At 48.0% G+C, this 10,993-nt stretch overlaps 2 protein-coding genes across 3 annotated transcripts; one reads left to right on the top strand and one right to left on the bottom strand.

Annotated features, from left to right (window-relative positions):
• The first annotated feature begins 217 nt into the window (after positions 1–217).
• CHMP4A (charged multivesicular body protein 4A) lies at positions 218–4,080 on the top strand. Its single transcript, XM_081086165.1, has 6 exons — positions 218–454; positions 1,967–2,116; positions 2,203–2,380; positions 2,820–2,934; positions 3,087–3,222; positions 3,639–4,080. The coding sequence occupies exons 1-6, from the start codon at positions 424–426 to the stop codon at positions 3,695–3,697; spliced, it is 669 nt and encodes a 222-aa protein (XP_080942291.1). The 5' UTR covers positions 218–423; the 3' UTR covers positions 3,698–4,080.
• A 183-nt stretch (positions 4,081–4,263) lies between these two features.
• TSSK4 (testis specific serine kinase 4) lies at positions 4,264–7,228 on the bottom strand (the record flags this gene model as incomplete). Of its 2 annotated transcripts, none has more annotated exons than XM_081086147.1 (4): positions 4,264–5,287; positions 5,719–6,112; positions 6,474–6,688; positions 7,004–7,228. In XM_081086147.1, the coding sequence occupies 4 exons, from the start codon at positions 7,226–7,228 to the stop codon at positions 5,105–5,107; spliced, it is 1,017 nt and encodes a 338-aa protein (XP_080942273.1). In that variant the 3' UTR covers positions 4,264–5,104. The 2 variants fall into 2 exon arrangements, with proteins under 2 accessions (XP_080942273.1, XP_080942274.1); XM_081086148.1 differs by having other exon boundaries at positions 5,719–6,100.
• Between the last annotated feature and the right edge of the window lie 3,765 nt (positions 7,229–10,993).

The raw sequence follows: 10,993 nt of genomic DNA, 5'->3' as shown, positions 1-10,993 counted from the left end.
TATTATATGTCTTTTTCCCCCCATTGATCTCTCCCAGGCGGCTCCCCGCCCCCCCTCCCCCCCCCCACATGCCCTCACCCCCACCCCTGTCTGTGTCCATTGGTTAAGCCCATACCAAGGTCCTGCGGAGAGTTTCGTAGGGCGCTCCTTCTCCGCATGCAAGTCCTGTGGTTGATCTCTTACCCCTCCCCTCGCCCCCCTTCCCTCGTAGGTTGGACAGTCTGTTCGAACCAAGCTTGCGGGTTTGGGGCTGGTGGCTCGCGTCACGTGACAGCAGTGGCTTCCTTGGCGCGGGGTGATGTCGCAGCGGAGCCCCGAGAAGGGATTGGCCGAGGCGGGTCTCTGAGCGCTGGGGTGCAGGCTCCCAGGAACAAGGCGGAAGTGTGCGGGAGCCGTGGGGCAGAGGCAGGACCGGCAGGGGCCATGAGTGGTCTCGGCCGACTCTTCGGGAGGGGTGAGCACGGGCCACAGGGGAAGGGGAGGGGTGGGGGGGACAGGCGGGGAAGAAACCCGGGGGACAGGCCTTCCCGAAAATCCTGGCGATGGCCCGCAAGGCCTGCAGTGCAGGAGGCGCCGCCCGCCCGCCTTCCGCCGCCTCGGAAGGAGGAGCTCTGGGTCCGGGAAGGGAAGGCTGGGGTGGAGGACGGCGGCAGTGCCGGCTCCCACGGTTTAGGTTCCGACGCCAGTTTCCAGTCCTTTCCAAAACCCTGGTGCTCTCCTGGTGCTGGGCAAGAGGGGAGCTGCGGTGCCGAAGAAAGGGGCCTTCTCAAAGCCCCTCTCTGACGGGGGAAGACAAGCAAAACTGGCATTTACAGTAGAGTGTGCGCTACACGGCGATGCTCGTGGAACCGGGAAGCACAGAAGCAGCAGGTGTCCGGTCCAGCGGGCCAGAAGCAGGCCAGGGGCGGAACCGAGCCGCCCCAGGGAGAGGGAACCGCGTGTGTGCGCAAAACAAAGGCGGAAAGAGGATAGTTAGCTGGAAGAGTAGTTCCATGAATGTGTGGGCTGAAGGGGAAGAGAAAGCAGAAGGAAGTGCAGTGGGAGAGGACCTTGTGTGCCTCGTTTCTAAAGCTTTGGATTTTATCCCGTGGGCAGCAGAGAGTATGGAAGGACGTTAAGCAGGCAAGGGCCACCAGATCTGTGGGCGGAGGGAAAGAACCGAGAAGTGCAGAAGATGAAAGGAAAAATTGAGGTCAGGTTTTAATTATTTTCCTCTAGCCCCCTGTACTTCGTTCCATTTAAACCTGTGGTGTCAGGACCTTGGGTATCTCCTAGGAGAGCAAATGGAACAGTGATTATAAAAAGTGACAATCCTGGCGGGGGATGTGATCATGGGAGGTTATGCATATGTGGGTGCAAGGGGCAAATGGAAAATATCTGTACCTTCCACTCAGTTTTGCTGTGGCCCTAAAACTGCTCTAAGAAATAAAGTCTATAACGTTTTTTTGAAAGCTGGAAATGACTTGAAAAGGCAGCTTGGACAGCAAAAGAATACTGGCTTTGGAAGTCATGCTGCCACATTTCAATCACTGTTCAATCTCTTACTAGTTGTGATTTCAGACAAAAAATGTTTAGTGTCTTTGTGCCTGTTTTCACATTTGTAAAGTGAAGATAGTCCATTCGTTGTAGAGCAGTGGTTCTCAACCTTCTGGCCCTTTAAATACAGTTCCTCATGTTGTGACCCAACCATAAAATTATTTTCGTTGCTACTTCATAACTGTAATGTTGCTACTGTTATGAATCGTAACGTAAATATCTGATATGCAGGATGGTCTTAGGCGACCCCTGGGAAAGGGTCTCGTTCGACCTCCAAAGGGGTCGCGACCCACAGGTTGAGAACCACTGTTGTAGAGTCATTTTGGGATTAAAATAACACAGTCAAGTGCCTAGCACATACCGTGCACTCCATGATTGGTGGTTAATTTTTCCCCTTCACACAATATGGGCCTTCTCTATTGGACTCCAGGGAAGAAGGAGAAGGGACCAACCCCCGAAGAGGCGATACAGAAACTGAAGGAAACGGAGAAGATACTGATCAAAAAACAGGAGTTTCTGGAACAGAAGATTCAACAGGAGCTCCAAACAGCCAAGAAGCATGGGACCAAAAATAGGAGAGGTGACAGGGGAAAGGTGCCAATAGGGAGGACCCAGGTGGGAAGCAGGGGCTTCTGACTCTGATGTTCAAGGTGTGGGCTGGGTCAGCTGCCCTACAGGCTTTGCGGAGGAAGAAAAGATTGGAACAGCAGCTAGCACAAACGGATGGGACATTGTCCACCCTGGAGTTTCAGCGTGAAGCCATTGAGAATGCCACCACCAATGCGGAAGTGCTTCGCACCATGGAGCTTGCTGCCCATGGCATGAAGAAAGCCTACCAGGACATGTGGGTATGGGGGGAGGGGGCCCAAGCACAGGAGAGTAGCTTGGTATTAGGCTTTGGATCTTAAAAGCTCTCCGAATGTGAATCTAGAGTATAGACACCTATGATGGCCAGACCTCTGTCAGCCTCCTTTTCTTCTTGCAAGAATATCTCTTTTCTGGCCAGAGCGTTCTAGCAAGGAAAAATGATTTTCCTAATTTTCTAGAGGTTCTTCAGAAAAGGGAGTGTAATCTGTTCCCAGCCCCACCCCCATTCCCATGTGGATTCTTGCCATTTTTCAGTTTGCCATTGTAACTTGCCTAGTTACAATTTTCCAGGGATCTCTTATACCTGCTAGCCATGGATTTATCAGTGAGGCCACAGACAAGGGGCTTCATTCATGTGAGATCAGAAAGTCAGGGGGGCAGTTGCCTGATTTCTGGGCTATATATCTTCTTCTCAGGGACATTGACAAGGTGGATGAACTGATGGCCGACATCACAGAACAACAGGAGGTGGCCCAGCAGATTTCTGATGCCATTTCTCGGCCTGTGGGCTTTGCAGATGATGTGGATGAGGTGATTTGGGAGTGAGGGGTCAGGAAGTCTTGGAGGAAGCATGGGACCATCCAAAAAACAATGTCCAAGAGAATCAGGGGGCAAGTTTAGAGGGGAACATGATATGTTTTTAGAAGCAAAAGTTTCCTTTCTTCGTCTTGAATCTTATCTAGGATGAACTGTTGGAGGAACTAGAGGAGCTGGAACAAGAGGAATTGGCTCGGGAGTTGTTACATGTGGGCGACAAGGAGGAAGAACCCCCAGTCAAACTGCCCAGTGTACCCTCTACACATCTGCCTGCAGGGCCAGGTACCCAGGGCTGTTCTGATGTCTCAAGGACTTGAGAGGGTGGGATAGATATGGGGAGAGAGTTCCTCATCTATCCTGCCTTAAAGGAACCAGGCAGAAAGGGCTGCTGCTAAAGTTGCACAGGTTGTTGTAAGGGCACCTGGCTAAAGGGGAAAGGGGACCGAAATCCAGTCTGTGCTCCACTCAGCAAACTGTGTACCCTGGTTTAGGGCTGCAGATGCTGTGCAAAACAGGCACCTTTTAAAAATGTGCACAAAAGTACAGGATTAGCAGCAGCCCAGCAAGCGGAAGTACCAAACCTTTAGGTTCTTTGCTGGGGAGAGAGAATTCAGCAGGTTCTGAGTGCTGCAGCAAGGGGTGATTGGAAGGTGCTGAGGCTTTAACATGTCTTTCTCTGGATATCCTTGTCCCCAAAGCTCCCAAGGCAGATGAAGATGAGGACGCACTAAAGCAGTTGGCTGAGTGGGTATCCTGATGAGTCTGGGCTTCCTGATGCTGCCTTCGTTGATCTCTTTTCCTTAAGTGCCAAGTGCTGAGCTAAAGGAACATAGCCTTTTTGGGAGGCCCTGCTGAGGGTGGTGGTATAGCCCTGCCTGAGAAAGGGTCTGCTGCCCTCCAGTCCCTGGCTTGGATCAACTCTGAAGAAGGATCTTGGTGTGGGAGGAGCCCCTGGGCTCCCTTCTCTTTGATAGCAGTTACAGTGCCCTTGTCTTCAATAAAATTGGGCAGATGGAATCCTAGTGCTTATACAGCCTTGTCTACACCTGAAACTTGGAGCTGTTTCAGGCAGTGAATACTAACAGGAGTAATGAAGGGGCATTGTAACATAGAATAAATGTTTCCAATATCTTACCTACTAGGTTCATCTTGCAAGTTGGTTTGTCCTAGAGTTGCTAGAGCTGTGGCTGAGGAAACTGCCATCTGTTGCTTATCTTAGAACTGGAGCTTTCTCTGCATCTTCCCTCATCACTTTCCCCAGTCAGCGTCTGACAAGACAGCCCCATGATTTACCACCCCCCTTTTTTTTTTTTTTTTGCAAAGCCCATTATTAATGATAGGGAAGGAGAATACAGGGATAAAGGAGCAAGGAGCTTTCCTTTATCCAGAACCCACAGTTAGTAGACTTGGTTTGAACTGTCACTTTTCTGTTTAGGAGCAATAGTGTATGTGGCTATGATTCACTAGGGTTGTTTCAATAGTGAATTTAGAAGAGTGACAAAGAACAAGATACTTCATATATCCTGATAACCATTACTTTTCTTTTTTTAAAAAAAATACTGCTTTCAGAGAGGGAGGGAGAGGGAGAGAGTGAAAGAAATATCAATGATGAAAGAGAATCATTGATCGGCTGCCCCCTACTGGGGATTGAGCCTGCAACCTAGGCATGTGCCCCGACCTGTAATCAGACTGTGATCTCCAACCACTGAGCACCACTGGCCAGGCTTGATAACACAATGCTGTCCCTTTAGACTATAGACAGAGGCAGAGCCATGACCAAACAGAGCAACCAGGGCCTCTACCCTATGACTTGACCATTTAAAGTGCAAAGAAATGTAAAATAGTGAACATGTACTTAGCCAGAATAATGAACTTCTCTAAAGCATGTTTTCATCTGAGCACACCCTCCCCCATGAGCCAAATATAAGCTACACTGTGAATGACAATGTGGACTTAACAGCTATCAAGATTACTAGTCACAGGCTCTGGGCAGAAATCACCTCTTACCCTCAGCAGTGTTCCCTGCTAAGGTTCCCTAAGGAAAGAATATCTTTGACCCCAACTAATGAAACTAATCAGAATTAGATTTATTTTTGGTATAAAAGATTTTTAGCCCCAAACCCTTCCTGCTTTGCTCCTCTCTCAACCCCTGCCTCAGCCACTTTCAGATATTGATTTCCAAGGATGTGCGACGACTTGCGATGCTGAGCGGCTGCCACATGGCCTCAAGGAGCCTGATCTCATGGGTGGGTTGCTCAGGCTGGAACTTGAGCACCCATGGATCCTTGATGATGTCCAGGATGGTGGCACGCTTGTTGGGTTGACGTAGTGTCTGGAAGACCAGGTTCTAGGCAGGGGAGAGAGGGGTCTTGGCTGAGCCTCCCATTATGCCACACAGGCATTGAACAGGGGACCTAAGAAAGAAGCAGGATAGCCCATCACACCACTCTGATGGAAGGGGCTGTGGCCCTGATTTTATCCTGAAGAACCAAGCCTTTAACTCCCTGGAGGGGAAGAGAAGGATGGATTCATTGGGGGGGGGATCCCTTGCATAATCCACTTCTGGCCTGAAAAGATAGGTGAATCCTGCTCACCACTCACATCTAAGGTGCAGAACCCAGTGGTTGGCCCTTTAAGTCCTTCCCACTATTCTAGGGCAGGGGCTAGAGTGCAAGATGGCTCTGGTAGGGAAGAGCCTTCTCTAGCGTTGGGAGGCCTAGGTTGGGTTCCCTCCCTGTGGGTCCCTTGAGTCCTCAGTACGATTGGGAGAGCCAGCACCTTGCACTCCTGGGAGACGGACAAGTTAGGTGGAAAAGTGACCTCCTTCTGAGTCTCTTTCAGCAGCTTCTTGAGATTGGTGTCATCAAAGGGCAGATGGGCAACCAGCAGAGTGTAGAGGATGACACCCATGCTCCAGGTGTCAGACAGGAAAGGGTTGTAGGGTAAGCCCAACAAGATCTCTGGGCAGGCATAAGCAAAGCTGCCACAGTAGGTCTGGCTGAGGTGGGTAAAATAGTTCCTTTGGTGTAAAGAAGGGCTATTACGCAAAGAATGGCTAGAAGGTACCATCTTGGCGAAGCCAAAGTCTGATATCTTCACATTCTCCCGCTTGTCCAGCAATAAATTCTCCAACTTTAAGTCCCTACAAGGAGCAGAAAAGCTGGGGGTCAGGGAGAGGACTTAGTATTAGACTCAGAACTGAAGGGCCAGGGGTCAGAGGCTAGAGATGAGGAAAGGCATAGTGCGAGAGAGATGCCATTGTGAGAAAACAAAGTAGAGAGAAGGAAAGCCATGGAGTTGTGAGCAGAGCCCAAAGAGGTAAGAGGATGGTATCTGAGGACCCTGGGAGCTCACCATTGCATAAAGTGCTCTAACCACAGTGGGTACTTAATAAATGTTCTTGACCAGCTAAAAAATATGGATGAATGGGCCTAGATACTGAGAAGGGAGGTCAAAGGAGGAAAAACGGCAGAAATGTGCATAAAACCCCCTTGAGAGCCCAAAGGCCCCAGTCCAGGTGGCAGCACACTCACCGGTGCACGATGCCCTTGCTGTGCAGGTAGGCGATGCCCAGGGACATCTGGGAGAACCACTTGCCCGCAAGGGGCTCAGAGCAGGCCCCGTAGCGCTGGACCCATTCCAGGACATCGCCGCCCTGAGCCAGCTCCAGAATGATGTACACTCGGGACGTGGTCTCGATGGCCTGGTAGAAGTTGATGAGGTTCTTGTGCCGAAGGACCTTCATTACCTGGCCCCAGAAGAGGGACCCATCAAGCCTGGGAAGGGAGAGCCTTGGCTGTGCTCCCAGCCCCCTGCTCTCTCAGTGCTACTTTCATAGAACTTTGCAGCGGGAACAAAAGAGGGTTTGGTGGCCTGTGGGCAAACCCTGTGCTTTGCATGTCTCCTTTTTGAGGGGCTGAAGGTGAATGAGTGAGTGGAAAGAGATTGAATTTATATCAGTTCTGGTTTGGGGGTTTCTGGCCCCATCCCCTCCTAGCCATACCTCTTCTGAGAAGCCTTCAGCAGCTTGGTACCAGTTCCCTCTTCCTGTACCCTCTCTAACCTGTATCTCACGAGGCAGGAACTTGACAAGATAGTCCTCAGAGGCCTTCTTCTTTGAAATGATCTTGACAGCCACCATGACCTTCTGCTTTGTGTAGTAAGCTTCATACACCGTCCCATAGGAGCCATTGCCAATGGACTTGCCCACTTCATAACCGTACTCCTCCATGACAGAGCGGTAGGCTGAAGTGGGCGGTGCTGCCTCCTGGGTGTCCCCCTTCCCCATGTGCTGGGCTTGCTGAGAGCAGGGAGCTTTGCTGCTTAAGAGCCTCCTGTCTGCTCAGAAAACCAACACCTTGAGCCACTGAGGGCTAGGGTACCAAAGTGAAGTTAGTCTCCAAATGCTTGCCTGTGCAGTCACACAAATCTGGGATGCTGGGTTCGGCTCTCCACTGGGAACATGGAGGGGGTAAAAGGGAGAATTCTTTGTCTCCACTAGCTGTTGTTACTCATTCTCCTCTTGATTACGGAATTCCCCAAGGTCCCATGTTCCGCACACATCACAATTCACCTATTCACCACTGGCCACAAGGCTTGGGAATGAAGTGGTTTGGAACATATTCATTCCTGGAGCACCTTCACAACTGGTGAGACTCCTCCATAGATATGGTCACTTCAACCACTCATGTTTATTTATTTTTTATAATATATATTTTATTGATTTTTTTACAGAGAGGAAGTGAGAGGGATAGAGTGTTAGAAACATCGATGAGAGAGAAACATCGATCAGCTGCCTCCTACACACTCCCTACTGGGGATGTGCCCGTAACCAAGGTACATGCCCTTGACCGGAATCGAACCTGGGACGCTTGAGTCCTCAGGCCGATGCTCTGTCCACTGAGCCAATCCGGCTAGGGCCAACCACTCAGGTTTATTGAGCACCTACTATGTGCCAGGCAGCGTGCTGAGTACTGGGATACAGTAAGCAACAAGGCTAGTAGACCCTGTGCTCCCAGACTTTATATCCAGCGTAAAAAACGTGTGAGAATTTTTTAAAAAATTGATTTCAGAGAGGAGAGATAGAAATATCAATGATGAGAATCATTGATTGGCTGTCTACTGCACGCCCCCTACTGGGGGGCGGGGGATCGAGCCCATAACCCAGGCATGTGCCCTTGGCAGGAATTGAACCTGGGACCGTTAGTCAACAGGCCAACGCTCTATCCACTGAGCCAAACTGGCGCTAGGGCAATGAGTGTGAGAATATTAAAGAGAATTGCAAGGTATTGTAGAAGCAATTCTAAAGAATCTAATTTTAAAATCATACATTTTTCTGTTTTGGGCTTAAAACAACTTTATTTTTGCAAACTGAGCTAGACTTAATTGGTCTCATCTCAGCTGGGATGGTTTGTTTCTGCTTCATCTGGTCTCATTATCCAGCAGACAAGCCTGAGTTCCCTCACACAGTGGCACTGAATTTCAAGAGAGAAAAAAAATCACAAGTCACATGACCAATTAGGCTAGCCGCTAGGCTCTAAAATCACAAAGCATCACTTCAACATCTTTATAAGAGTAAAGACAATTACAAGGTTACAAGGATCACTCAGACTGAAGGTGTGGAGAAGTAGACTCCACCTCTTAACCTTAAAATGCATTATCTGGCTTTCCATGACCCTAAACTCTACTTCACCCTAAAGTCCAAAGCATAAACCTGATTTAAATCCATTCAAAACAATTTCTTAAAATATATTTTTATTGATTTCATAGAGAAAGGGAGAGAGATATCAATAATGAAAATCATCAATCAACTGCCTCCTGCACAACCCCCACTGGGGATCGAGCCCATAACCCCAGCATGTGACCTGATCCAGAATCAAACCAGGGACCTCTAGGTTCCTAGGTTGATGCTCAACTGCTGAGCCACACCAGCTAGGCCCATTTAAAACAATTTAATATGTTCCCATTCTCCTTAGAATCAAGAACAAATTCTTTTTTTAAAAAATTTATTTATTCTTATTTATTTTTATTTTTTATATAACAATAATGTATTTTTTTATTTTGTTTTATTGCTTAAAGTATTACAAAGAGTATTACATATGTCTCCTTCCCCTCCACCTTGACCTTTTAAAATTTATTTTTATTGATTTCAGAGGAAGGGAGAGAAGGGATAGAAACATCAATGATGAGAATCACTGATTGGCTGCCTCCTGCATGGCTCCCACTGGGGATTGAGCCCACAACCCAGGCATGTGCCCTTGACCGGAATCAAACCCAGGACCCTTCAGTCCGCAGGCCGATGCTCTATCCATTGAGCCAAACCAGTTAGGGCTTGCCTGTGTTTTTAATTTTATTTTTTAAAAATTGATTTCAGCCCTAGCTGGTTTGGCTCAGTAGATAAAGTATCGGCCTGCGGACTGAAGGGTTCTGGGTTCAATGCCCAGTGGAGGCCATGCAGGAGGCAGCTGATCAATGATTCTCTCTCATCACTGATGTTTTTAATCTCTCTCCCCCTCTCCCTTCCTCGCCGAAATCAATAAAAAATATATTAAAAACAAACAAACAAAACACAGACAAGAATGTGGCTGAAATGATGGAGTGCAGAATCTAAGGTGCATGGGTTGGAAAACAAGATAGAAAAAAGCCAAAGGGGTAGTGGGAGGGGTTCTAGGTCTCGGTGAAATGGAAGAACAAATTTGGTGGGAATGCCAGGACAAGAGCTTGTGATCATAAAGGGGTTGTCTGGATTTGAGATTTGGGGGGAAGGAAAGGGGGCATGCAGAGGAAAAACTAAGGGAACAATCAGATGTCTTTTATCTTCCATCCTCCAAAATAAAACAAAAACTTCAACAACAGATTATGCCATCGGCTACTGGTAAATCCCCATTTATTGACAACCTGACCTACATATCCTTACTCTATCAAGATGAGCATTGTCCAGGGCACAGTGGTAAGGAGGCAGGGGTGGGGGGAGTTACCCACTTCATTTGAAGAACGTGCATTAAGCTACCTACTATATACAAGAGCACTGCTAGGTCCAGAGGATCGCAAAATGGATAAACTTCTGTAAGGAGTTAGCAGTTAACAAGGGAGACACACATAAGAAATAACAGTATAGATAAAGTGCCACAAACACTGCTTGGAAGGAGACGAAAGGGAAGGCTTTATAGAGAAGATGGCGCTTGCACTGTTCAAAAGCCTCCAGGCAGGTCAGGAATGGTAGATTGGGCAGTTTAGGCAGAAGGAACCACATGAGGCTTGCAGGCTTGAGAGAACATGACATTCAGAATTTCAATATGAGCCCTGGCCAGAGAGCAGTTGGTTAGAGCATCATCCCAAAACGCCAACATTGCCAGTTCTATCTCAGATGAGGACACATATAAGAAGAAACCAATAAATGCATAAATAAGTGGAACAACAAATTGATGTTTCTCTTCCTTCATCTCTCTAAAATTAATTTTACACAAGGAAAAAAGAATTTTAACTTGAATACAGGATAGGATTACAGAAGGGGAATGTACCTAAAAAAACAATTAAGGTCCAGGTCTGAGTGACCTTACATGCCAAGCTTTTTGCTTTTTTTTTTTTTTTTAATAAATTTGTATTTCAGAGAGGAAGGGTGAGGGAGAGATAGAAACATCAATGATGAGAATCATTGATCGGCTGCCTCCTGCATGCGCCCCCTACTGGGGATTGAGCCGGCAACCTTGGCCTGTGTCCTGACTGGGAACCATGACCTCCTGGCTCATAGGTCAATGCTCAACCACTAAGCAATGGCAGCCAGGCCATGCCAAGCTTTTTTGACTTCACCTTATATACTCATGATCGAATTCTGATGTGCACCAAAATGAGAGCTTATTAAAAAATAGTGATGCCCACTCCCCCACGATCCTGATTTGGTGGTACCCAGATAGCTATGTTTTTAATAAGCTGCTGTCATGGTAATTTAGGTGAGAGGGTGGGCCTGAATCAAGACAGGCAGGGAGAGCAAGTATTTGGAAGAGATTCATGAAATAAGCATTAGGGACTTGGTGGCATTGATCTGGGGGGTGGG

Source organism: Myotis nattereri (genome assembly GCF_964212035.1).
Source record: "Myotis nattereri genome assembly, chromosome: 1".
Taxonomy (NCBI): domain Eukaryota; kingdom Metazoa; phylum Chordata; class Mammalia; order Chiroptera; family Vespertilionidae; genus Myotis; species Myotis nattereri.
The sequence above is the reverse complement of the archived record's forward strand: the minus strand, read 5'-3'. Positions and strand labels throughout refer to the sequence as shown.